This window comes from Heterocephalus glaber, unplaced genomic scaffold, assembly GCF_053883595.1.
Source record: "Heterocephalus glaber isolate CG9 unplaced genomic scaffold, H.glaber_assembly_v1.0 deba00001451, whole genome shotgun sequence".
Lineage (NCBI taxonomy): Eukaryota > Metazoa > Chordata > Mammalia > Rodentia > Bathyergidae > Heterocephalus > Heterocephalus glaber.
The window spans coordinates 4,091,678-4,118,379 of NW_028258301.1; the positions used below are offsets into that span (position 1 = coordinate 4,091,678).

At 40.4% G+C, this 26,702-nt stretch overlaps 1 protein-coding gene across 13 annotated transcripts in view; it reads left to right on the top strand.

Annotated features, from left to right (window-relative positions):
• The window catches only part of LOC101710436 (AGBL carboxypeptidase 4), a 1,386,524-nt gene that overhangs the window by 1,074,829 nt on the left and 284,993 nt on the right, over positions 1–26,702 (top strand). For 2 of the 13 annotated variants that reach the window (XM_087214855.1, XM_087214860.1), the window contains exons 2-3: positions 7,663–7,766; positions 18,587–20,538. The exons of 8 other annotated variants lie outside the window; for them this stretch is intronic. In XM_087214855.1, coding sequence (XP_087070981.1) covers positions 20,313–20,538 — 226 coding nt within the window. In that variant the 5' untranslated portion in view covers positions 7,663–7,766; positions 18,587–20,312. Of the gene's footprint in view, positions 1–7,662; positions 7,767–18,586; positions 20,539–26,702 lie in introns of those variants that run through there. 3 more of the 13 variants (XM_087214856.1, XM_087214857.1, XM_087214861.1) reach the window with 3 other exon arrangements.

Sequence of the window (26,702 nt, forward strand, 5' to 3'; positions counted from 1 at the left end):
ATAACCATCAATATTAATGGTCTCAATTCACCAATCAAAAGAAATAGACTGGCAGAATGGGTCAAGAAGCAAAATCCAACAATATACTGCAAGAAACACACTTAATTGAAAAGGAAACTCATAGACTGAAAGTTAAAGGGTGGAAAACAGTACTCCATGCAACAGGAACCCAACAAAAAGCTGGAGTAGCTATCCTCTTTGCAGATCAAGTAGATTTCAAACCAACACTGATGAAGAGAGACAAAGAAGGACACTACATCCATGTAAAGGGAACAATCCAACAGGAATTGGTGACAATCATAAATATCTATGCACCAAACACTAGTGCACCCAACTATATAAAACAAATTCTAACGGACATGAAAAGTCATATATGCACTAATACAATTGTAGTGGGAGACCTCAACACCCCACCGTCACAAACAGATAGATCAACTAAACAAAAAATAAGTAATGAAATACTAGAACTCAATCGAACTCTTGAACAAATGAACTTAACAGATGTTCACAGAGTGTTCCACCCCACAAAATCAGAATACACATTCTTCTCAGCTGCACATGGGTCATTCTCCAAAATAGACCACATACTCACACATAGAACATGTTGAAGTAAGTGCAAAGGAATTGAAGTTATCCCTTGTATATTATCAGACCATAGTGCGATGAAATTGGAGATCCATAGCAAAAGAAACTCAAAAAATTTCATAAACATGTGGAAATTGAACAACACACTTCTGAATAACCAATAGGTCACAGAAGAAATTAAAGAAGAAATCAGACAGTTCCTTCAATTAAATGACAATGACAATACAACATATCAGAATCTATGGGACACAATGAAAGCAGTCTTATGAGGGAAATTCATAGCAGTGAATACGCATATTACGAAAACAGAATGAGCCCAATTAAACAACTTGATGCTGAACCTCAAGCTTCTAGAAAAACAAGACCAGGACAACCCCAAAGCTCATACAAGGGAGGAAATTATAAAGATCAGAGGAGAAATCAATGCAATGCAGACTAAGAGAAGAATACAAAAAAATCAATGAAGCCAAGAGTTGGTTCTTTGAAAGAATCAACAAAATTGACAAACCTTTAGCCAACCTTGTCAGAAAAAGAAAAGGCCCAAATCCATGCAATTAGGAATGAAAAGCCTGAAATTACAACAGACCCAGCAGAAATCCAGAGGATCATCAATACCTACTTCCAGAACCTATACGTCAATAAGATGGACAACACAGAAGAAATGGACAGATTCCTAGACACATATGAATTACCAAAGTTGAACGAAGAGACCTAAAAATTCTGAACAACCCAATATCAACCAATGAAATTGAAAATGTAATTAAAAACTTATCAACTAAGAAAAGCCCGGGCCCTGATGGCTTCACTGTTGAATTCTACAAGACATTTAGAGAGGAACTGCTGCCACTACTGTTGAAACTTTTCAATGAAATTGAAAGGAAAGCAATACTCCCAAATTCATTCCTGGAAGCAAGCATCACCTTGATTCCCAAAGCAGAGAAAGACCCAACCGAAAAAGAGAACTATAGGCCAATCTCACTAATGAACATAGATGCAAAAATCCTTAATAAGATAATGGGAAACAGAATGCAGAAGATCATCAAGAAGATCATACACCCTGATCAACTGGGATTCATCCCAGGGATGGAGGGATGGTTCAATATACGAAAATCAATTAATGTAATACACTATATCAATAGAGCCAAGGACAAAAACCATATGATTATCTCCATAGATGCAGAAAAAGCATTTGACAAAATCCAACATGCATTTATGATAAAAACCCTACAAAAAATTGGAATAGATGGTCTCTACCTCAAACTGATAGAAGCCATCTATGAAGAACCAACAGCAAATATCATACTAAATGGTCAAAAACTAAAATCCTTCACACTAAAATCAGGAACAAGACAAGGATGTCCACTCTCACCACTCTTGTTCAATATAGTTCTGGAAACATTAGCCACAGCAATTTGACAAGAGAAAGAAATAAAAGGAATAAAGATAGGAAATGAAGTCAAATTGTCATTATTTGCAGATGACGTGATACTCTATATAGAAGACCCCAAGAACTCCACCAAAAGTCTTCTAGACTTAATAACCAAATTCAGTCAAGTAGCTGGTTACAAGGTCAACACACAAAAATCAATAGTCTTCCTCTACATGAATGACAGACTCACTGAGAGAGAAATAGGGCAAATAATTCCTTTCACAATAGCATCCAAAAAAATGAAATACCTAGGAATTATCCTAACGAAAGAAATTAAAGACCTCTTCTCTGAAAACTATGGCACTCTGAAAAGAGAGATTGAAGATGATATCAGAAAATGGACAGACATCCCCTGCTCCTGGGTAGGAAGGATTAATATAGGGAAAATGGCCATACTTCCAAAACTGCTATACAGATTTAATGCAATTCCAATTGAGATCCCAGCAGCATACTTCATAGACCTTCAGAAAACAATCCAAAAATTCATTTGGAACAAGAAGAGACCCAGAATAGCAAAAGTAATTCTAGGTAACAGAGACGTGGCAGAGGGTATCACAATCCCCAATCTGCAACTATACTACAAAGCTACTGTGATAAAAACAGCATGGTACTGGCAAAGAAACAGCGAGGACCAGTGGAACAGATTTGAAGATGCAGAAACAACTCCAGACACACTCAGTCATCTCATCTTCGATAAAGGAGCCAAACACCCTCATTGGAGGAAAGATAGTCTCTTTAATAAATGGTGCTCAAAAAATTGGGTTTCAACTTGCCAAAGATTAAAGCTACACCTTTATCTCTTACCATGTACTAAACTAAAATCAAAATGGATTAAAGATCTAAATATTAAAATAGAAGCTCTGAACCACTTGGAACAGAGGTTAGGTAGAACCCTTGAAGACATCGGTGTAGGAAAAGATTTTATGAACAAAACCTCGTGAACTAGCCTGTGAACTAGCACAAACAATCAACAAGTGGGATCTCTTCTTATTGAAAGGCTTCTGCACAGCAAGAGAAACCACCAGCAGTGTGAAGAGACAACCCACAATGTGGGAAAAAATCTTCACCTGCTCTTCCTCAAGCAAAGGTCTACTATCTCAAATCTATAAAGAACTTAAAAAGATCAGACCTCCCAAATTTAAAGACCCAATCCAAAAATGGGCATCTGAAATGAACAGACATTTCTCAGACAAAGAAGTAGAAATGGCACATAAATACATGAAAAAATGTTCAACATCACTGGTCATTTGAGAGATGCAAATGAAAACAATGCTGAGATTCCACTTCACTCCGGAAAGAATGGCTGCTATCATGAAATCAACCAATAACAAATGCTGGCGGGGCTGTGGGGAAAGAGGAACCCTGCTCCACTGCTGGTGGGAGTGTCGACTGGTGCAACCACTGTGGAAATCAGTATGGAGATACCTCAAAGAACTAGGACTGGAAGTCCCATTTGACCCTGCTATTCCAGTGCTGGGGATCTTCACCAAAGAATTAAAAGAATCATGCCACAGTGATATATGTGCGCCCATGTTTATAGCAGCACAGTTTGTGATAGCTAAAACTTGGAAACAGCCCAAATGCCCATCAACTGGAGACTGGATAAAGAAAATGTGGTTTTTTTATAAAATGGAGTACTACTCATCCATAAAAAATGAGAAATTAGAGACATTTATAGGTAAGTGGATGCACATTGAGGCAATACTCTTAAGTGAAATAAATAGGACAGACATGTGTAAATACCTAATAATTTCTCTAGTGTGAGAAATTGAAAGTGTAAATAAGGACTAAAAGGTATAATAGATAATGTGAAATAGGAAGAAAAGGTGCAAAGGGGAAGGGGAAGTGGGAGCGGTAGGGGAAAGGAAAGAAGGGAATGGAATTAATATGAGAAAATGAAAAAATGGAAACAAAGTCTTTGTAAATAGGGAGGGATGGAGGGGTTTAAGGGAGGGAAGGGGAAGGCTGAAAAATCATAACCAAGAGAGATTATGTAAAGATGCAAATTTCCAAAGATGAATGTCATTATATTGTATACCTAAAATGTACCAATAAAATAATATTTTTTATAAACTTAAAATTATAAAGAAGACAAAAGGAAGTGGGAAAAAGTGGAGAAGGAGGAGAAGAACAAGATGTTAGCCAGTCTGGTAGATTAAAAGAGATTAAAGGAATGTGTAGCATGAGTTAACCCCAGAAAGTTGGTAGGGAATGAACCATACAGAATTTAAATGACGTGAGACTTCATGTGAAGATAGATTGAAATCCTTTGAAAGTCTTATTCAAAGAGTAACATCGTCAGATTTGGATTTGAGGAAGATACTGTGGTTTGGGGAATACATTAGAGAGATGTAAAATTAAGAACAGGGAAATAAAAAATAATGAGAATATAGTAGAAAATAAAAGAAATACATTTGGGAGATACTTATGATGAAGAACTGAGAGGACAGGAGAAGTCAAGAATGACTCGTGTTTCTAACCTGATAATTGGATGTATGCTGATATTCTTATTAAATAAGGAATATTTGAGGATAAGCAGGCTTGAGGAGAAAGGTTTGAAGTGATGTGTTTTGAATATCTGAGATATCCTTAAGACCTCAAAATCCAGGTGTCTAGTAAAGAGCTTTATGCATATGTACTTATCTGGAGCTTGGGAGAGGAGTCTGCCCCACCTGTAGTGTATGAGTACACAGAATGAAAAAGCCAGAAGACCTAGGGCTAAATTCTAAAGAATACAAACATCTGAAATGAGAAGTTGAGGAACAAGAGCCTACTATAGAGATTGAAGACTACCATAGAGATAAGAAGAAAAATCAACATTACTAGAAAAAGGTTTCTGAAAAAGGGCAAGGTTAATAGTATGAACAATCTGAGAAACCGAACAAAGGAAACTGTCCTTGTACCAGTAGATCATCGGTGACTTTGGAGAACAGGTTCAGTAGGAGGAAAAGCAAAAATGCAGTGGAGTTGAGTAATGAATGGGAGGCAAGCAGGTGGTAGGGTGTGGATAACACTTTTTTCAACAAGTTCTGTTATAAAAAGGAAATAAGTAAAGAAGAGGCTGTGTGTTGGGAGAGGTTTACAGTACTTGTTACTTTTCTAATTGTGGGAAAAACTTGAGTATGTAGAAGTGCAGTTAAGAAGGGGCCCTCCTTGAGGGAGAGGTTAAAGATCTAGGAGAAGTGCAGAATCTGTCATAGAGCAGAATGCACCATGGTTACTGAATGTTTTCTGAAATAAATCAGCAGGGAGACTGTTCCTGTGGGTACAGTCTCTGGGTTCTGTTATGCTCCACTACATATTCTAAAAATGTTCTTATGTTTCCCCTTTCTGAAACAGTTGGGCCATTAAAAAGTGTACAAAAACCACCTTTTCAAACTCCCTAGAGAGGGCTCAATTTCACATCCCAGCCAAGGTGTTTCCTTTCTGAAGAGCGTGTGTGGTCGTGACAGCACCTAACCCTGACTCACAGTACAAGGGTAGAATCCCAAAGCAGCAACAAACAGAAAAGTTTCCAGTGGCTTCTGGCCCCTCACACTCCTAGTGACCAACTCTTTCTCAGGGAATCAGCCTGGCTAGGCAGAAGGCATACCATGTGACTTTCTGCCCACTTTGAAAAGGCAGTAAAGCAGATTATAAATAACCTAAACTGCTTGAAAGAGGGTGCTTAGCACTAATGATGTCATTCCATCTAATTTAGACACTCCTTCAATGTCAGTGGCTGTTCTCTAATGAGCTCCTACTACCTTGGGCTAGGTATGTTACTGTCTTGTTTAACAATGGGTAGCAGGTCCTGGAGTGGTTGTGAAGAGTAAAGTGAGAGAACATGAATAAAAGAGCCAAGCACACATTAGATTCTTAGTAAGTTCCCATTTCCTTCTCTTTCTTGTCAAGAGCCAAAATAGTCTTTCCCACCAAGTGCCCAAGTTTTGCCAAAGGGGCTGATCTTAGAGAGGAAAAGGTATTTTAGGAAGCACCCAATATGAATAAACCTCAAGATAATATCATCTGGCTCATTGGCAGATTTTTGTATTTTTGTTTTGGGGGTCCTACTGTAAAAGAGTTTTAGATTTAATACATAAAAGAATGTCCAGCTAAATGTTAAATTGAGGGTAGGGATAAATTTGTGAGAGAAATGTTCTTCATGTTTGCTTTATCACAAAGTTTCTTTAAATATGTGCTCCCCGGGTGCAATTAAGCGTTTGTTTACAGATCGTTAATTATCTGGCAGAGAGGCTTGGCTGGAAGGAATATGGCTGAGAGTCACAGCTGGAGCGTTGGAAGCATATGCCAAGTGAGAATCTATCTGAACCAGAGATAGTAAAGCTCAGAAATGATTGTATAAATCAGGAATGAAGAGAAAGTCAATTCCCAAGAGTTGAGCATTCAGGAATTCTGAGACTTCTAGCTAGGCTTGATTAGGAGCTAGGGGTTGGGGGGAGGCACATGGTTCTCCAAGAAAGAGAAGACAAAAAGAAAGCAAGAGGAGTGGACAGGGTAAAAAAATCTAATCCAATTTGCAGCCTTTTGAGTAAGACATGTCTCTTGAGACATCAAAGTAGAGAAGGGGGTTCTAGAAGGCAGGAGAGTATTATTAGTACCATAGTGTAGCAATGCTTGAACATTTGTAGTTCCGTAAGAATTCTAAAACTAGTTCATTTTTCTCTGTCTGCACAGACTAGGCTCTCTATCCAAATAATGTCTCTTCTCCCCCATGCTTCCTGAGCTTCTGCTTATCCTTCAGGTGTCAGTACCAACTATCCTTGGAAGCCTTCCCTGGCACCCTCAGGCAAACATAGGCTGTCCATTGCTTGGACAAACTACCTCTACTACTTATGTATGCTTCTATTAGCATGGAGGCTCACAGGAAGCCTTTCTGGCTTAACCAAGATTCCAAGCCTAGCTCAAGAAACTGAATATTATTTCACTTCTTCTGTCTTAATGAGTGCAGTTATCCCCTTGCATGTGTCCCAGTTTTATTAGTTTCCTAGGGCTGCCACAAAGTGGGTGGCTTTAAAAAACAGAAACTTATCCTTTCACTATTTTAGAGGTTAGAAGTTCCAAATCAAGTTGTCAGCACAGCCATGCTTCCTGCAAAGCTCTAGGTACATTCTTTCCTCAGCTTTTCCTAGTTTCTGGTGCTGTCCATTCATCCTTTGGTGTCCATTAGCATGTTTCCAGTTGCATAACTACAATTTCTGTCTCTGTCTTTGCATTCTCCCTATGTGTCTGTCTTTCATGGGTTGATTTTTTTTCTTCTTATAAAGACACCAGTCATATTGGTTTAGGCCACACCTTTAATGACCTCTTTAACTTGATTATATCTGCAATGACCCTGTTTCCAAGGTCGTATTAACAGATAGCAGGCATTAGGGTTTCAAGATATCCATGGGGAAACACAACTCAATTCATAACACTCATGAAAATACTATTTCCTGCAGGGTGAGGATCACTTCTTGTCTATTTTTGTCCCAACTTTGTATAAGATCTGGCACGGATCAGCTAGGCCCCAGAAATGTTTTGTGAGTGATGGAGCATAAGCCTTTATAAATCAAGATTTTTTTTAAGTTTTGTGGACATTAGGGCCCTCTGTATACAAATATCTGTGCAAGATACTTTCTGTATGCTCTCTCATTTAATTTTATCAGATGTGCTGGAAGTTCGCTCTCTATCCCACAGAGGAGGAAACCAAATAAGTCATTTACTCACATCTGCACAGCTAATGACCTGTGGAGCTGAGATTTAAACTCAGGTTTGTGTAATTTCAAAGCTCAAATCACTCCCCTCTTTCCACTGCCTTTTATTTTACTTTTATTTTAGTGAAGGCTGTTTGTAAGCCCTGACTACCTCAGCTATCCGTAAGGCAACCCTCCTCCCAAAAGGAGGGGTTTGTGCGTTAAGCAGTGTTAAAAGAATCAATAGCATGGTCTTGTTGGGTGTGGGGCATAATGGGTAAGTGCAGAAAAGGGAAATCGCCTCAGGATTGAAGATAGATGGCAAGGACAGGTGACATAAGGGGAGAAAATTAGTATATCTTTTCCACACCTCCTTTCCAGCTAAGACAGCCTTCTTCCAATGCTAAACCTTGGAAATTCTGACTTAAATGTTGCTCTAGGACTAGGTAAGCTAATGCCCTTGGAGTGAATGAGGTTGCCTTTTCCTGAAAATTGCAGACAAAAAGTCTTTTGGAAACTGGGCTAAGGTACTAGTTTGGTCATAGACACATGTTTAACTCAGGAGGAGACATCATCTTTCTGGCTTCAGTTTCATCATCTCTAGAATGAGAAGTTTGAGTTATAAGTTGTCTGAAGTCTGAAGTCACTAGTCTTGGTTTCTTTCTTCTATAGAATCCGGTTCTGTTTTATAACTCTATTTTAAGGTGTTTTTTACATTGCCAAAAAAAGAGAGAAAAAAAAGAATCTTCAGGATGAAATTTCTGTATGCCAAGGAAGACTTTTTCTCTTTCCCTTTTTTGCATGCAAAGCTCTGCTTTGCCTCTTCCATGTCTATCTTTTCATTCTGGTATACCTCACAGGTTTTCTCAGTGGCAGCAAGCACTCTCTGGCATAATTTTTCCTTTTCTTTATAGCAAAGAAAAGTTAAAAACATGTAGACAGACCCTACCTGGCTCCTATGCTAGTAGATCTATTTGTGCTCTTTCTGTGACCCATACCAACTGAGAGATGGAAGAGAAAAGTATGCATAGATCCAGAATGTTTAGCTTGGGACAGTTTTGCAGCCCCTTTGCCAAGTATGAGCATGGTGATTTTACTTCCTACTCTGCTTTCAGCTTCTTGAAAATGTGCAGGCCCTAAGTGAATATTTTCTAGCAGACTCTTTCTTCCTTGGATAGACAATGAGCATCTCAAGAGGAAAATTAAACTCCTTGTGTTTGTGCAATTGAGGTTTGCCTCCACCTGGCGAGTGCTAAGAGTCAGGGATAGGTTTTAAATGTTCATCTTAAAAGGTCATAGCAGCAGAGATTGGTTAACTTGGGAGAAAGAATGTTCCTCTTGCTAAGAGTCCATGTCTCAACTATCTCCTGAGCTAGTGAATCTGGCTGCCAGAGGACTTCTAAGACATTCCCCAGTGACTTGGAGTTATTGAGTTTATTGTATATGTCTCCTTCCCTTTCTCTTTATGAGTCTTCTTTGCTGCTTATTCCCTAAGAAAGCAGGGAATGAGATTGGGTTTTCCATGCCAGCACTCCTTAGTCTACCTAAACTACGATTGGTGCTATCAGATATTTTGTTATCAGCAGGAGAACAGCTGCTAGGTTCTACATGAATGACAAGCAACATGCAAGGCTAGGGGAGGCAAAGCAGCAGAGTGTGAACCACATGGACGTCGTACCAGCTTCACATCCAGTGGGTGACTTGGGCCCTCACTTTCCCTCCCTGAACCTCTGCTGATTTGCCTGTAAAACAGGGATTAAAAGCAATCACTTCCCAAGATTACTATAAGAGTTGTGCTTCAAGAACCTCATATTATCAGGGACAAAGTAAGAGACTCAGTAAACTGTACTTTTCTTCTATGCCTCTTCCTCTTTTTTATATGTATTATCTCATTTATTCCTGTCAATAATCATAAGAGATGTTTCATTTTCCCATTTTATAGATAAAGAAACTCAGTTTGTGTGATTCTCTACTGTATTCCAATATTAAGCAGAGATTCTGGCACATGAGCCTTCAACAAATTGTTCAATAGTAAATGAATGAATGAATAAATGAGTGAATGAATGAATGACACAATCTTAAGGGAGTTAAGAATCTTCCCCAATTTTCAAAGCTGGTATCTCAGATAAGTTAGTACATAAGGCAAAGCATCACAGAAAAATTCAGGCAAGGAGATAAGAAGAGAACCCAAAAAAGGAAACAGAAAGGCATAATATAATTCATCCTTTTTTATGATTGAGAACATTGTGTTTCACAATTAAAAAGCATGTTATAAATATATAAACTCTGAAGATATTTAGAAGCGGCCAATAGAACCCTAAACTCAGTTTAAAAGTACCAAAAGTACAGATCTCAGATTACTTAAATAAGGCAGACTTCTCCCCTTGGCCAGGAAGGGATAGTGAGTGGGATACATGCAGTAATAATACTCAACCATGAGAGAAAGAGAAAAAAATAATGCCTGACTCAAAGCTAACTACTCCCGGGAAACCCATGTTTGTCATTACTTTATGGTCTCCTGAAAGGGAAAAAAATAATAGAGACTCACTCAAAAGATGAAAATGAAAAAGGCAACTAATAATATTTGGAACCTACTATGTGAGAGCCACTGTCCTTGCCAGGCAGTTAACTTGATTGTATCAGTTAAAAATCATGACAATCTTATAAGGCTGTATTTGACAGTTGAAAAACTGAAAATTAGAGATTTTCCCAAGGCCCCACAGTGCCTGGGTGATGGAGCAATAACAACCCCAAACCAAGTTCAAAGATCATGCAGTTTTCACTTTTCCTGTGCCACGTTACTTCTCCAGAACAGATCCCAGAGCTCAGTGACCACATAGACTATTTAATGGCCGACCAATGTGGCAGGACATAGCAACAGGGTAGGGGCAGGGTCCTTGCCAGTTACCTACTTTACCTTATCAATTGAGATAAGCATTTCTCTGATCACTTTATCCAGAGTCTAATGTCCCCAGGTGCATTGCTTTTGTCCATTCTGTTTTTTAAAATGCCTCACACTTAACTGGTGATTTCTTTTTCAATATTATTGCCATATATTTTCCAAGGTAATAAAAATGTGACTGATAATTAAAAAGGGAGGTAAGGTTTTGATATTCTGCACTCTAATATATCCACCACCAACACTAAAAGAATAAATGGAAAAGAATTATCAAAAGAAAATGTGTTATATATTATATAAATGAGTTATTTTCCTTCATAATATAAAAACTTAGAGGTCACGAACTCATTATTTCAGTTAGCATTAATAGGTGGTCCTTTTGTATTGTTAAATAAGGAAATTAGTTTTGAGTAAATGATGTTAAGTGAAATAAATTAAACAAGCTTAAATATCCCAGTTTCTCTTATATAAGAAAACCAAATAATAAATAAAGAGCAAAATAAAAAGATAGACAATGGGAAGTAAGAGCTAAATCCTTCTCAAATGGGAAGGGGATCAAGAGATGAGGGGGAGATGGAAGGGAGAGAGAGGGGATGAGAAAAGTAGTAAGATGTGTTATGTACCTGCACCAACTTCATACAAGAAATATAAACATGGTATACTCCAAATATATACAAGTAAAAATAAATTTTAAAAGGAAATCCTTTACATTGTGATCTGGCATACACTTCTATCTACCACAATATAGGATGTAACTATCAGTGAATTCTAGGGTCCTTCTTGGGAAGTCTAAATGATAGTGCTTGCCAGAGTTTTACCTGGACCAATCAAAGTGATCTGGACATCTTTGGAGAAATCAGCATATGACCCTTTGATAATGGGTGTTTCAGTATCTCTTCACCCAAGCCAGAAGGGCACAAATCCCCTCAATGAGAAAAGAGTCAGACTCAGAATTAACCATAATTGGAGTAGAAGTCCATTGTTGGGGCTCTGGAAGTAAATAGCCTACTTAGGTTTGAATCCTTGCTCCGCCACTTACTCCTATGAAGCCTTGGGTAAATTACCTAACATGCATGATTTTCTAAAATCTAAGGATAATATAGCACCTATCATGCAGAATTGTTTTTTAAGATTAAATGAGCAATGTATATAAAGCCTGGAACATTCCTTAAATGTTCACTGTTATTATTCCTATGCTCAATTTGGATCTTCCAATCAATAACAGGGTTAAAAAAAACAAACTTGTGGGGTATAGGAGGAGATTGATATTTCTTACACAGCTTGGTTTGACTGGAGGTATCTGATCCTTCCTTTTTTGCTTCAGAGCAGCCTCCACACAAACTCTGTAGTAACAAGTGATTACCAACTTTCTGGCCATTAACAGGGCCTATAAAATAGTAGAAATCTGCTTAAACATTTGATAACCTCAGAGAGCTTAAAAACTTCAGAATCTCTGGTATAAGAAGTTCATGATTTAATAAGTCCTAGATAATATAGTCAAATCTTCAGTATTGATGGAAGTATGAATTATTCACAATATGAATGCTTGGAATGATAGATATTGGACTTTCCCATAAGGTCTAATGCTCAGATTTTTAGGTAGGTATTGAAGCCTCTAGGAAAAGATCAGCAGGGATTAAATCTCACAGTTAATTCAATTCCTTGCTGCCTCAGGATATTCTGGGGTAAGGCCAATTTCAAAACAGTCATCAAAACCCAGGCTTTGGATCAAAGAAATCTAGGTCCAGGTGTTCTCCACGTGACTTTAAATAATTCCTGTCACATCTCTAAGTCTTAGTTGCCTTGTCAGAACAAAACAGAAATAATAATAGTACACTGTTAAGAGGTATTTTGCAAAGATTAAAAGAAGTAATACCTAAAGCAGTCAGCACAGTTCTTATCATGGAAATCATCAATGGTTAATTCTGTTTTCATTCCTTTCCTCTGATTTTGTATTGAATTTATGGTGTGGTTAGGAGGCATTTTTTTTTCAGGTACTGGGAATCAAACTCAGGACCTTGCACTTTCCAGGCAGGCATGGTGCCACTCATCTAAATTCCCAGCCCAAGAGACATTCTAAAGAAAATTGGAATTTATAGTTGTCCATGTACTTTTGAGAAGACTTCACCCTACAATGAATACTGCCACTTATGTCTTTGACCCAGAATGGCAGCCTGGAGTTACAATGAATGACAATGTGGGGTGTACTTTTTGGCTCTATGAGGACTTGGGAAGGGCAGATATTTTGAGCCACAGGGGTGCTGGGATGAATAGAGAGGTTAATCAGAGAATTAACAAGTCCTCCTTGAGAAAGGTTGCCCTATCACCTCTCAAATAATTTTGTAGTCAGCAGAAGATTAAAATAAGACGGGAATCATCACCCTGAGTATAGGGTTATAGAGTCAACAACTTCAAGCCAACAACAGAGTGACAAAGAATTGTAGCCTCATGGGATAAGGCAGATTGCCATTTGTTTCCTGGGAGCCCATAGACTATATCAGTATGGTTCCTTATATTGCTATTTCATTATTGATATTAGTGAATATCAACTATATATGATTGTGACTATTTTTCTTCTCTATGTATTTTTCTATAATTATTTACATTTTATTCTCACTTCATGTTTAGAAAAATACTTTGAAAATGTCATCTTGTCTACTTATGCTAAAGCTAAACTAGGAGAATGGTTTTTCTTGGTATTTGAGTTCGATTGTGAGACCTAGACATGGTAAAGATACAGAAGCAGAGAGATCCTCACGAAGGGAAGATTGGATTGGAAGGACTTAAGAAAAGCCCCTAGTATTCTCTCTCCTGCTTCTGAGGGCCTTTTTCTTCTCCAAGATTATGTTTTAGACATTTACTCATTCAACACATATTTATTTAGGGTCTCCCATATGCTAGGCTAAGTGCTAGGATCTAAGACTGAAGAAAACAGGTTCTTTCTATAATGGAGCTTTTGATTGAATAACAGAGAAAGATAAAAATAAATTTTATATGCTATGATAAACTCCATGTAGAAAACTATAAGATGTAGAAGTACTTAACAGTGACCTGAGCTAGTCTGTGGAGAGATGGGAGAAGCAAGTCAGAGAGGACTTTTTTGAGGAAGTGATATTTCACCTGAAAAAACACAGTATGAGTTCATTTAACCAGGGGAACTACCAGAGGCAGCTTCTCAAAGAGTTGGCCCTTAACTGAAAGTCAGAATTTAGGCAGTAAAGTTACCCTTTTCCAATGTAGCCCCATTAGTTTCTTTTTAAAACCAATTCAGATGTTCCTTTGGGGCAATCTCTTCTACTCATAATTTCTTTTTGTCTTTAGACAGTGGGAATTTATCTGCTTGTGTTGCTTATGAAGAGGATATATTGCTAGGGTACGATGCTGGGATTCAGATGATCTGTGCAACCAACTCCCCTGTGTGACCTACATGAGCTCATAACATAACCACAATCTGATTGGTTGAACTTGACTCTGGTCTGCTTGATCTGAATTTCAAGCCAAGATGACATTTACAAGGCTTTATGTTGCTGTAATTGCTTCTGTGTTTTACATTTTTAGAGTGCATAAGTTTTTATTTCCTCTAAGAAAATTCTGAACAAAATCACTTTGAAAGAATGAATGGCCCAAACACAATATTTTGGAAGTGTTTGCTGCAGGTCGAGTAAAGCTCTAGCCTCAGAGAATCTCGAATTTTTGAGACCTGAGAGCTTCTTTTAGATCTGAAACACGTGACCACAAGCTCTGCATTAAAGGAGATGACACTTGGATGAAGGCACTCTGAGGTGCTTGTTAGATAGTCATCAGCACTGTTCATCTTATGATGTTCAATTTGGTTCAGAAAGAACTTATTCAACATCATACTCTATGACACAATTGGGATAAGAATTTCCAATATATCTAGGATGTTATCTTAAAGTTTTCTTATAATAACTATAACTATAGTAACTATTAGGATAACAATAATAGTGACAATCATTTATTGAGGACTCACAGTGTTTCAGACACTGTGCCAAATATATTGCATGGATTATCTCATTTAAAACTCATGAGAACCCTAAGAAGTTGCCTTAATATTCTCCTGAAGTAAGTGATAGCTGGTGTCTTAGTCACTTTCTCATCACTGGGAGAAATACCTCATACCCACAACTTAAAGGAGCAGAGCTTTATTGTGGCTCATGGTTTTTAGAGAATTCACTTCTTAGTTAACTGGCTCCAAGGCAACAAGGACATGGTAAAAGGGTCTGGCTGAGTAAAGCTGCTCACAGGAAGCAGAGAGAAAAGGAAGAGGCCTGGGAGGAATATACACCCTTCCAGGTTGTGCTCCAGGTTACTCACCTCCAACCAGGGCCCATGTCCTAACAATAAATCAGATATAGCGCCTCCATAATCCAGTCACCTCCCAAAAGCCAACCTCTGAACATATGAGTCTTTTGGAGGATAATTTGGATCTAAACCATAATATTTAGAGAGATTAAGAAACCTTCCCATGGCTACACACCCACTAAGGATAGCCTCACGTACTAGACCATGGTTTGGATTAAAGGCCTAACACTATGCTATACTTTCTTCTTTTTACATTGGTCTGTCAGTTTTCAGGTAGGGAAATTGTAAGTTAGAGAGAGTAAATGATTTGCCTGAGGTTACACTGACATTTCAGAGCCTTACATAATTTCCCTGAAAATAGTAATAATATCTATGAGTTGGTGAGAATTTTCTATGTGGCTGGAGTGGTATTTTAAAATCTTCTAATTCAAATGTTCTCAACTTTATCTAGTGTTAAAAATAATCTAGGAATATATATCTCCATGCCCCACCAGACTACTAATTGAATCAGGATCTCAGAGACTAGGACCTAGGAAGGGATGATTTTTTTAAGTTCCCCAGGTAATCATGTTATGCAGAGAGGATGAATAACTCCTGCCTTGATTCTAACAATACCTCATAGGTTAGAAAACTGAGGCTTAGGGGGTGGAAATAACAGAAAGATCACTGGTGGTTACCAGAAGTATGAGCTAGTGGGGAAGAAAGGGTTGAATAGGTGGAGAACAAAAGATTTTGGGGCAGTGACCATGCTTTTTATATTGCTAACATGGTGGACACATGCCATCATATACTTATCCAAACCTATAGAATGTAGGAAAATGAGGAAGAAAAGTAATAAGGTAATAATGATATGTTCAGAAAGGTTCATCAGTTGTGACAAACATACCACTCTGATGGGGGATGCTGATAATAGGTAGGCTACACACAATGGGGTTATATAGGAAATCTCTGTACCTTCTTCATAATTATGTGGTGAACCTAAGTTACTCTTTAAAAATGTAAAAAGAACAGAATTGAAAAGTCAAATCAAACATCACAGAAAAAAGGCAAAATCATGAAAAAAATGTGATCAATCATTAGCAGAGAGGTTGAAAAGACACGCTCCGATTGCTTTAAAAATTCCCAGAGCACTGGTCTCCTTAAAATAGTTTTGTAAAGTACACTGAGAATTCCATGTAGTAATGTGAAGCATAAGTCCCATTGCTGCCACTGAACACATTTCAGTTGGCTAAACCAGAGGAGCTTGACATGAACTCACGGCTCTGTAAAACTCAACAGGAGAGCTCAATGGAGACACAGATGCGGTTGCAAAGCTGCCCCAGATGTGTACATGTTCTGCTTCATTAAAATGACTTGGATGAGAGGCAAAGTACATTTGGCACACAGAAAGACAGAGTCAGAGGAGGGGCAGGACAGGACAGTCAGCCTCATCGCAGGCCTCCTTCTCCTGAGACTTGCATTCGTTCCAGTCCTTCCTTACACTGCTCCTAGAGCAAACTATCTAAAATGAAAACATGACCACGACCTCCCAGAGCCATAAGCTTTGCCATAAGTCTCCATTTTCTTGACTTTTCAAAGATTCAGAGTGATATACACAGTACCTGACACACACACAGTTTACAGTAAGCATTAGAAGACAAGTAGATATCCCAGTTATCATCACTGACCAGGCCATGTGAAGAGAGACACGGGTGAAGGAAGTGAAGCTATATGGGAAGAAGCCTGGGAGACAGGATCCTCAATTTCCCCATATCTGAATGGCTGGTTTGAGACTCTTGGTGAACCTAGTATGGCAGCTACAAGGTGGAAGGTTCTGTCTCAGTGTCAGTAAAGAAGACCTTTCCAACAATTAGTAGCTTGCAAGAATTAAGGAGTGGTAGTAAATGTCCTGACATTAGAACTGTATAAAAGGCATGTGAATGACCATTTGTAGGAATGTTGAAGAGGAGATTTGGTTGAACCTGATTTTTTTAATTGTACTTTTGAGTCTGGAATCTGTATGTTTGGACTATCTGTGCTTGCCAATTGTGAATCAAAAACATCTTGAGTTTCTTCAGGGCATAAATCCCAGGGCTATGTCTCTGGGTCAAGGAAGAGGTGCTGTATACTCAGGTTTCACTGAGGGAGGATGCACAGCATGGCACAGAATAGGTTCTTCATGTGTTTGTGTCAGTAGACTGAATTTTGAGCCACAAAGAAGCAGAAACTGGGTGTCTTTCTGTTGCTGCCCATGGAGTCTCTGAGGACCCTGTGCCTGCCATTATTTCTCCATTCTCTGGACCTATATGCAAAATTTATTTAGTCTATGTTTACTCTTGGCATCCAGTTTCATCGTTTGTTCTTTTCTTCTTTGAGGTTCTTGGGAAATGAAACTTCTACCTTATGAGGATAATTTAAATTGTATTGGGTAGGGAATTTGTTGAACCTTGTAGTACAGTGATATTTAACATGTTCATGAATGTGTTGTCTTAAGAATGGAATCTGTGTCTTAAGAATGGAATCTGTGTCTTGCCCTTGGGTCACTCAGAATAGGAAAGACAGAGTTGGGATTCAGCTCCAATTCTGAAAGGGAGGAACAGGCTTTTCAGTAAAATCACACAAGAGGTTTGTTATTCATGCTGTCTTTGTATCTCTTTTTAATACCTTTTTAAAATTTTATTTATTTATTTATTTATTTATTTATTTATTTTGATACCAGGGATTGAACTTGGGTTCTTGCGCTTCCGCAGCAGGCGGTAAAACCACTGAGCTAAATCCCCGGCCCTTAATACCTTTTTTCTATAAGCATTTACTCCAAGCCTTGTGATAGTTAGTTGGGATGCTAAAGTTACTAGGATTTACCCTCAGAGAACTCTCATTCTAGTGAGGGAATAAAGGGCTCTGGGATAAAATAGGAAGAGACTAGCCTCTGCTTGCGGACTATAGGTGCTTGAGAGAGCTTGGCAAAAGCTTCACAAAGGAGATGACATTTGAATTGGTTTTCAGGGTAAGGCAAGGTCACCATGTACTTCAGGAAGAAAGGTTGGGGACCTGGTGAAACATGCTATCTCATTTATAGCATACTCTGTAGTGTACTGTATACAGGAAGGAGCTGAGAGATTAAACTGGTAACATATTTTGGGATGATCCTCACTTAGATGCAGAGGAGGTTAACCATGGTACTACCTGAAATCATTTTGCAAATATGCTCTGCAGCCTCATGAACTTTGATTAAATATGTCCAACTCTGCATGATCCATCTTGTGAATTATCAGAAATCTTGCTGCACATTACTTCCCCTTGACCACCACAGGAATGTATTCTTAGAATAAAAAATCTCATTTAATATCAGTCAAAGTAATTCATAATCAAGAAGATAAATCTGGTGGAACAAATCAGAGTGTCTCCTCTCTTTTCTATAAGTGTGGAGCAAGATAGGACCCACATCTGCATCAGGACAACTAGGAGTCATGTCTGGGTGGCTTTGCATATATACCAGAGGGTTGGTTTAAGGCAATTTTATCTGACCTGTGCATTTGTATCTGGGAGCTATGTGTTGATAGGATTCACCTCTATAGAGTGTACCCTGCATCACAGTGAAATAATTTTAAGGTTTTGGCTTATCTTTATCATTGGCTGATCTGAAATGTGAGCATAGCACTCTAATTTTTTGATGTTTAATTTTTTATTATACAGTAATGCCTCATTATGGAAAATAATAAGAAGAATATAAACATAAAGAATAAAAGGAAATTAAGTCTAAGAGTACAAGGGAAAACAAAATCACCTACAATATAAGAAAATCACTATTAGCATGTTGCTATACTTTTATTTTTTGTTACAGATTAAGTTCATTAAAATGACTTTATAAAGTATCACATTTAATTGCGTCTGCCACCTCCATTAAACATTCTTCTATAAGAACACTTTTCTCACCATAATCTAATTACTTATATTTTCTTACTACTTCCCAAGTAGACTGTAAAGGTTTTAAGGAGGAGGAAAGTGTGTTATTCATACAGTAACCTAACTTTGGTTAGTTCTGATACACTAACACTGCAAGATCCACAAGTCTAGGTTTTTGTCCTGTCTTTTCATCTCTCTAATTCCAGTGTCTAGCCAGAATTTGGCATATAGTGTGTACCCAATGAATACCGGTTGCTTGATTAAAAGAATGGATGGATGGATGGATGGATATGGATTTTTATCTTCTTTACCCAAAATTCATTAAGCCCCTCCTAAATGCCCGGTCTAGGCTAGGCAAATGGAATATAAGTAGCCATATCTGATAAAAACCCCATCCTCTCAGGCTTCAAGTGCCGAACTCAGTCAAACTCTTTTACCTGGCATGCATGGCTTGGGGTGGGGGCAGACAAGGTTCTCTGGGCACTCTTCTATCTGTAATATTAGGGACACAGTAAAGACTGCTTTTCTACAGAGTACCAGTGCTGGACTCCTGAAGGTACTCTAGAAATCCCTGGCCTTCACCATGGGTCCCTGGAGCCCTCCACTTGCTGCTTCATCCCATCTGGTCTCTGCTCAGAGGCAGAGGGGCATCTGAATGGAGGAAGATGCCACTGTTACCTTAGGATGAAAGCACTGTAGATAAACCCTACACTACACCATCAGGCTGGTCCAACTGGAAAACCCAGATATGTCTCAATTCTGGCCAAAACCAATTTGGCAGCAGCTCTGAGGGAGTGTTTCTGGCTGACTGACCCTACCCACGGCCGGTGCAGTGCTGACAGTTTTGAAGAAAAAAAAAAGGAAGAGGAGGAAGAAGAAAAAGAAAAAAGAAGGGGAAGACGAAAGGAACTGAGGAGGGTGGCTAAATCTGAAACACTCCAAACTTCGGCTTGCTTGGAAGTGCAAGTTTACACTTTGGGATTCAACAAGACTGCCCTCAACCCACCCAGGTTGCATTCATTCCCTCACACACTCTTCCTTCCTTGCAATACAGTTTTCTTGCAATGCAATGCAATTTGTTTTGAATGCGATTATTGAAGCTATAAAATCCTGGCCACAGCGCGAATTTTAGTCAATGCTTCGCACTCTCCCATTGCAATGCTATTGTTACTATTATTATTATTCCAATTGAATCTCTGCTCTTTCCCCTCCCTACTTGAATCGCTCTCCGGCTGTGATTGCTCGGGTCTGACTTTGCGAGTGGCGGTGCGCTTCCAAACCCCCTCATCCGCCCCTCGCCCCCCTTTCTCCCCTCCCTCCCTTTTCCGTGCCCAGGCGAGAGCAGCCGATTGGCAGAGCGGTGCTTTCAGGAACAATAACAGTGGGGGGAGCCCGGGTCCCGGGGAGCCGCCCCCCCCTCCGGCCCGGCTGCACCGTTCGCGCCCCAGCCGGTCTCCACCTCTGCGCCCGCCCAGCGGGCTCACCGACCGGACCGGGCCCGCCCCCGGCGCCCACCATGTACGCCTTTGTGCGGTTCCTGGAGGACAACGTCTGCTACGCGCTGCCCGTGTCTTGCGTGCGAGACTTCAGCCCCCGCTCGCGGCTGGATTTTGACAACCAGAAGGTGTACGCTGTGTACCGGGGCCCGGAGGAGCTGGGCACCGGGCCCGAGAGCCCCCCGCGCGCCCCCCGTGACTGGGGCGCGCTGTTGCTCCACAAGGCCCAGATCCTGGCGCTGGCAGGTGAGCAAGAGGGACCGGGAGGGACTGGGGACCCTCGGGGGTTGGGACGTGGGCAGCCTGGGCGCCGGGGTCGGAGAGGGCCAGGGCAGCCACTGCTTGCTCCTGCCTCCTCCTCTAGAGCCCTGGGCTTTTCTTTGGTGGAGACGGGTGTCTCTAAGAGGCCAGACCAGTTTAAAGGACCAGAAGATCCCCTTTGTCTTCTTTGCTTCCCTGACACTCCCATGCTGTCAGTCTGCCTTCATTTCTTGGTCTGTCTGTCCGCCTCTTTCTGATTCTTTGTATTCTCTCAGCTCCCTCACTTTCCCTTTCTCTTCCTGCCTGTTTGTACCATCATCTCTCTCTCTTCTCATCTTTGCTTTACCTCTCTTGTAGTTCCTTCCTCTCTGCACCGTTCTCTTTTAAGTTTCTCAAGCTGTCTGTCTCTGTCCCTTTAAGGGTCTTGGTGTTCTTCTTGCATTGAGGAGCAAGGCAGATAATGTTAGATCTTCTAGGTGGGAGTCCCTCCTCACGGAAGGAATCCATGACATCCTTGTCCCATCTGGACCATCACTGGACTGGATGAGGAGGCCCTGAACCTCAGCACACCCGAGGCACCACTCCCCTGCCTTTCTCTGGCCAGGTGGCAGAGGTAAGGAGGCAGAGGCCTGCAGGCCACCTTTCGTCTCCACACCCCTTTCTGAATCTTTCCGAAGGATCCCTGAATGGGGGCTGAATGAGAGGTCAGATTAAGGCTGGACCTCTCCTCCCTGCTCACCCAGGGCTTGAGAGATGGGCAGGGCAGGTGGCCTCATCCTCATTTGGCAAATGAGGATGCTGAGGTTCAGGTGGTGGTAGGTCAAGATCAGCCCTTCAGCCTTGTGCACTGTTGGAACTGCCAGGCAGACACCTCTTTTGTAAAGAGAAGACAGCTGGTCCTCTTTCTGAGCTAGTTCTAGGAGGCTGAGTTGTAGACATGCAGGGAAGAAGATAGTGTGGGGAGCAGTCTTCTAGCTGCTGCTGCTGCTGCTGCTTGCTGCTAAGACGAATGTGCCCTAGAGTGGGCAGAGACAGTTACCTTTGCTTTCCATCTAGAAGAGAACACCAAAGGTTAGAACCTAAATGAAGACACTGTCAGTATTTCGTACTTTTGAGGCCTTTCCACTGTTTCCTCTTTACCCTAAAATGTGAACTTATCAAATATCATGGTGACTTGCCCAGGGTCCCAGGGCAAGTTAACTCAGCCTCATGACTCAGATTCATTTCGATTACCTTACATTACCACTGGAAAGTAGATTTGTGGAAGTTGAGGAGTGGAAGAACTAGAAACCCAGTAGCACCATTCCCTGGGCTACTTACCTCCGTGACAAGACCTGAGCATAAGGCTGTTGGGTCACCCACCACTAGCCACGTGGGGCCAGAAAAACTGAGTGAAAGGAAGTAGTTTTCAGGAAAGGGGATCCTTTGTACCTGATTAGGTTTTATTTTGTTTGCATGCTTTTAATTACCTGAAATGGGATTAATTATTTATTCCCCAAGAGGACAGACCTGAAGAAATTATAACTAGGTTGTAACCTTATCTTCCCTTTTACTAGAAGAAAAGAAAGCATACTTTCTTTTATGTCACACTCCTGGCTCTGGAAGGGCCCTAGGAGAGTGGAAGGGATGTGTGTTAGAGGATCAGTGATGTGGGCCTTAGTGTGTGATGGCTGTTTGCCTCCACCTGTTCAACTAACATGTACACACTGTGCTTGACTCTTCAGGCACTGCTGAGAGGCCAGTTAGGCAGATGACAGCCCCTACCAACTTTGATTTTAAAATCAACACAAATCCTCATAAGTAAGCTAGATATAGTTACTCTTCTAAAATCCATGAATTATGAACCTATAAACTATTCATTCTTCAAGTTGAAATGTTCATAAATCTTTGAGGTTATGATGAATAAACAAACAGGCAAACCATGGCAACATCTAGAAACTAGCAGAGCAGATGCGTAGAAGTGTAGTGCTAGTTTGAGCAATATACTTCCTCCCACCTCTCTTCAATTTTTTTCTTGGGAGGAGTAAAGAAAACAAAAGAGGACAACTTGAGGTTGGCAAGGCCACATTTGTAATTCCAATCCACTGGTTAATTTTTAAATTGGAGCGGCTGCCCTGGGTGCAAACTTGATTGGGAGGGCCAAGGTAGGCTTGGGAATTCATTTATCCCGGAAGAACTCTCCTGCGTGTCTTGAGAAACCCCATGTTGACTTAAACTGGATGGCTCTGAGAAATGCTTACAGTGACTTCATCTTAAAGAGCTCATTTGCCATCTATGAGGTGGAAATACAGTTGTGCTGGTGCACTAAGTGTGAGGAGGTGACTCCTCAGGAAGAAGACAGAGGTGACTTATGTCTGTGAATTGCCATTAATTACTTAATTCCTCTTAAGTAGCAATAAACATGGTTTTAGGGGTAGCTTTAGTGTCCCTTTATGGCCTTCAGTGAGAAATGTGTTAATCTATTTAGTATTTGCCCAGGGCAACCCAAAGCTGTCTTGAAGTGTACCTCTTCTTGTACACAGAAAATTTCAAAGCCAACTGCTATGGGAATTTGAACTTTTATTGCTCAATGTGGCTTACACCATGGTTTCAGTGTGTGTCAGGCTCTAGTGTGTGGCTCTTTTTTTACCAAATTACAATTCCAGTTCAACCAATAAAGCCACAGTCTTACTACGTGGCTGTGACATTTTCTGTGTTAGTCCTCTCAGTGATTCTTTGTCAGGTACTTCCGTAGTTATTATTTACATTTTATAGATAAGGATGCTGAGGCTCCGAGACTTGTCTATAGCTGCACAGCTAATAAATTGGCAAAGCCAGATGTGGAGCATAGGACCTCCAGTTCTAGGCCGCTGCTTGGCAGTCTCTTTTGTAAAGTAGCTGATGTTCCCATTGCCACACAGCATGGTTTTGGAAGGAGCAAAAGGAAAGGAAAAGCTTTCCGTGAAGCTTACAACTCAAGGCAAGTGAAAAGTCATAGGAATGTTAGGTACTGAGTTTTCTAGTTCATTCTGCTCTTCCTCTTCCTCTACTACCAGCCTCCCTTCTATAGGGCACACACACTTCCCCACCCTGCCCTTGTGTGGTCATTTACTTGAGGAAATCCTCACACAGGAGCTTCAGTCCACCATGAAGGGTCCACATAACTCACGGTTTGACTTACCATTGAGCCATGGTGTCTCCTTGCTCACATTTATTTGCCAAGCAGGTCATGAAAATGAAAAGTAACAGTTTAGAGAGCTCACCATTATCTAATTGCAATCCAGCCTACTCATGGTATTAAAGTTTGTGTTTTTTAGGGGCCAAAACTGGTTCTTCTGTGCTTAAAGTTTTAAATCTTATATCATTCTCTCTGGGTACCTATTCTATGTTATTATTGCTTGGGTACACTAAATTCCCTTTGTGGCCAAGTGTCCCCTTACTGCTTCCTGTAGGCCTGGCCCAGTGCAATAGTAAGTCAGTCCACTAGTCCACCAGATCTAAGGCTGTATGTTTGAAATGACAGCATGACCAAGGGGAGACGAGGTTCATTTTTCTGGTCCTGCTATTTCTGTGGGAGGCAGAGTGATGAAGAAGAAATGGGCACTGTCCTCAGAGAGTGTGTAGTATGGAGGGCCCAACAAAAGTGCTGAACAGGAAGAATCCAGGCACTGGAGGAGCACAGAGAAGGGGACAGTTTGAGGTGGGTTTGTAGGTAAGTTACTCTTTTCCAGCTCCACTAACACTGCAGCTACTCGTGCCTGCCTCAGCTCTTATTCATCCGAACTAGTGTAGAAGCCTTCTTATTGATCAGTCTGTCTCCAGTGTATTTTCCAAATTGCTTTCAGAATAATCTTCTAAAACACTATTTGTCAATTGACTACTCTCCTTAGGGCCTTCTGTAGCTCCCTATTGCCTGGTGAATAAAGCTTCAGCTTCTTATCCTGGCATTCATAACCTTACAGACCAGCCTCACTCACCTTTCCCTTTTGCCCAGGCCTGTAGTGTTTCTTGCTATTCTGTGAACGCAGCCTTGTGCACCCCTTTTGAGCCAGCGAGGATGGATTAATCATTGTCTGACATGAGGCATCTGCTTAAATGGAGCTTACCTAGAGAAGGCAGAGTTTGTGGTCTTGCTATGGGGAAGGAGTAGGCAGAGTACATGGGGAGCACCCTTCTTCAGAGGCATTCACTGTTCCTCCCTCTGTTCCTCCTCAGAACTCTTTTCACTTTGCTTGTTGCTTATGTATGGATTTTATGACTATTAGTTTTTAGTGTGCCTTTCTTTCTTCTAAACAGTGAACCTCTCCAGGACAGGGGCCTGCTGCAGAGCCCATCCCACAGTCTACACTGCTCAGACTATGTTAAACCCATGCACTTTGGGAAGGCACGTGCATTTTTTATATTTGGGAAGAGGAAGTAGAAGGGACAGGAGCCACTGTAGCTGTAGCTTGTTTTCCTGAACAGAAACCTGCAGTGGGATATTAAGGTTTCATTAAACTTTGTTCATCTGGAAAAAGTCAACATTCCTTATCACTCCCTCGCCTACAAGAAACCCCACTTGGGGAAAATAGCTTCCAAAGCCATGTTCTTCTTGCTTTGGTAATTTTAGCTCATTCAGGGCTCAGGTCCCAGCTTGGCATTGTCAGTCCAAATAGATCACTTGCTCCAGAAATGCTTTGGAACTTATACAAAGTTAGCAGCAAAGCAGGGGCCTAGCCGATTTCATATGCAAAGATTGTTGCATGTCATCAGTGGGACACTGCCAACCAAAGGATTTTTTTTGTAAGCAAGTGAAAACTTTTAATTTAGGTTTTGACATGTTCTGCTGATATACATGGAAGCAAGGATTGGAACTTGCCTGCTGTCATCTGTTGCAGATTCTCCTGGAATGCTAACCATTGAAGGTTGAGTCTGATGTGATTTTTAATGTTCAAGAACCACATATTTGTTACAACTAAGTAATATGTGCTACAAAGTACTTCAGAGTTCTGGTTTACAAGCTAGAAGAAAAAATTGTTCCAGGCAAGTTGAGAATTTGCTTTTAAATGTGTTATTTTTTTTATTCAAGAGCATGTTAGGTTTTATATTTTAAAAACAAACACCAAAAGTGGAATTCGAATTGAGCCCTGTGACTTGAGACCAATTCTCTTTCCAGTGTTCCTACCTGCATTGTCTTATAAGTTCCTTACAGACAAAAGATGTATATGATCTTGTTGTCAGAAAACAACCTGAAGATTTTTTTGGCTCATTCAAATTCTGCAAGTATTGAGTTATACTAGGTGGTCAACTGTATGCTGGAAAAAATGCATTATGGAGGAGCAGGTATTAGCATTATATGCTTACCAAATATGTGCTAAGTACCCACCAGGATCCAGCTTCACTGCACAATACTATTTACATCTTGTGAGATGGGGCTTCTTGTTTTACCTTGAAGTGAGCTACTCAAACAACTGTTTTTCAAGTACTGTTGGTGCCAGATAGTGGGTTAAGTCTTCCCAGATAGACTAAGGCTTGTGGAGAAATGTCAGTTCAGTCAAAAATTCTTAGACCCAAGCTATGGTGGTGATGATCATGATGGACCTGAAATGTATTAAGGAAGAAGACTCCACAGACTTGGTTACTGACTGGTTGTGATGATGTGTGCTACTACTGTAGTGTGATCTGAGCCTTCCTTTTTCATGGGAACACTAGTTGCTTGAAAGGGGAGATTATGAATTTAGTTTGAGACTTGTTGAATCTGAAGGGTTCATGGAACACCATCGTGGGTATGCCAGGACAGCAAGTAAGTGTGTGGGCCAAGATTCAGAAGAGTACTCCAAGCAGATAATCCCAATTAGGAAGGAAGTCATTAACCATGAGAAGAGTGTTGTCATAGTGGGAAAGCGTGCAGAGCGAGAAGTGCACAAGGGCAGAACTCTTCAGAACACTAGCTTTTAAGGGCACAGTTTAGAAGAACCCATGAAAAGTGACTGGGAAGGAAGAATCAGAGACAGACTGAGACTTGAGGGAAAACAAGGAGACATGAGTCTCCTGGAAACCAAATGAGAAGAGAGCGTTTTGGATCCCAGATCTAGGCTTGCTTGGTGTTTGTTTGTTTGTTTTTGTTTTTTTAAACTATATAGCAACTACCTTTTCCTCTGAACTCATTGATGAGACCTAGGACAGCTAGA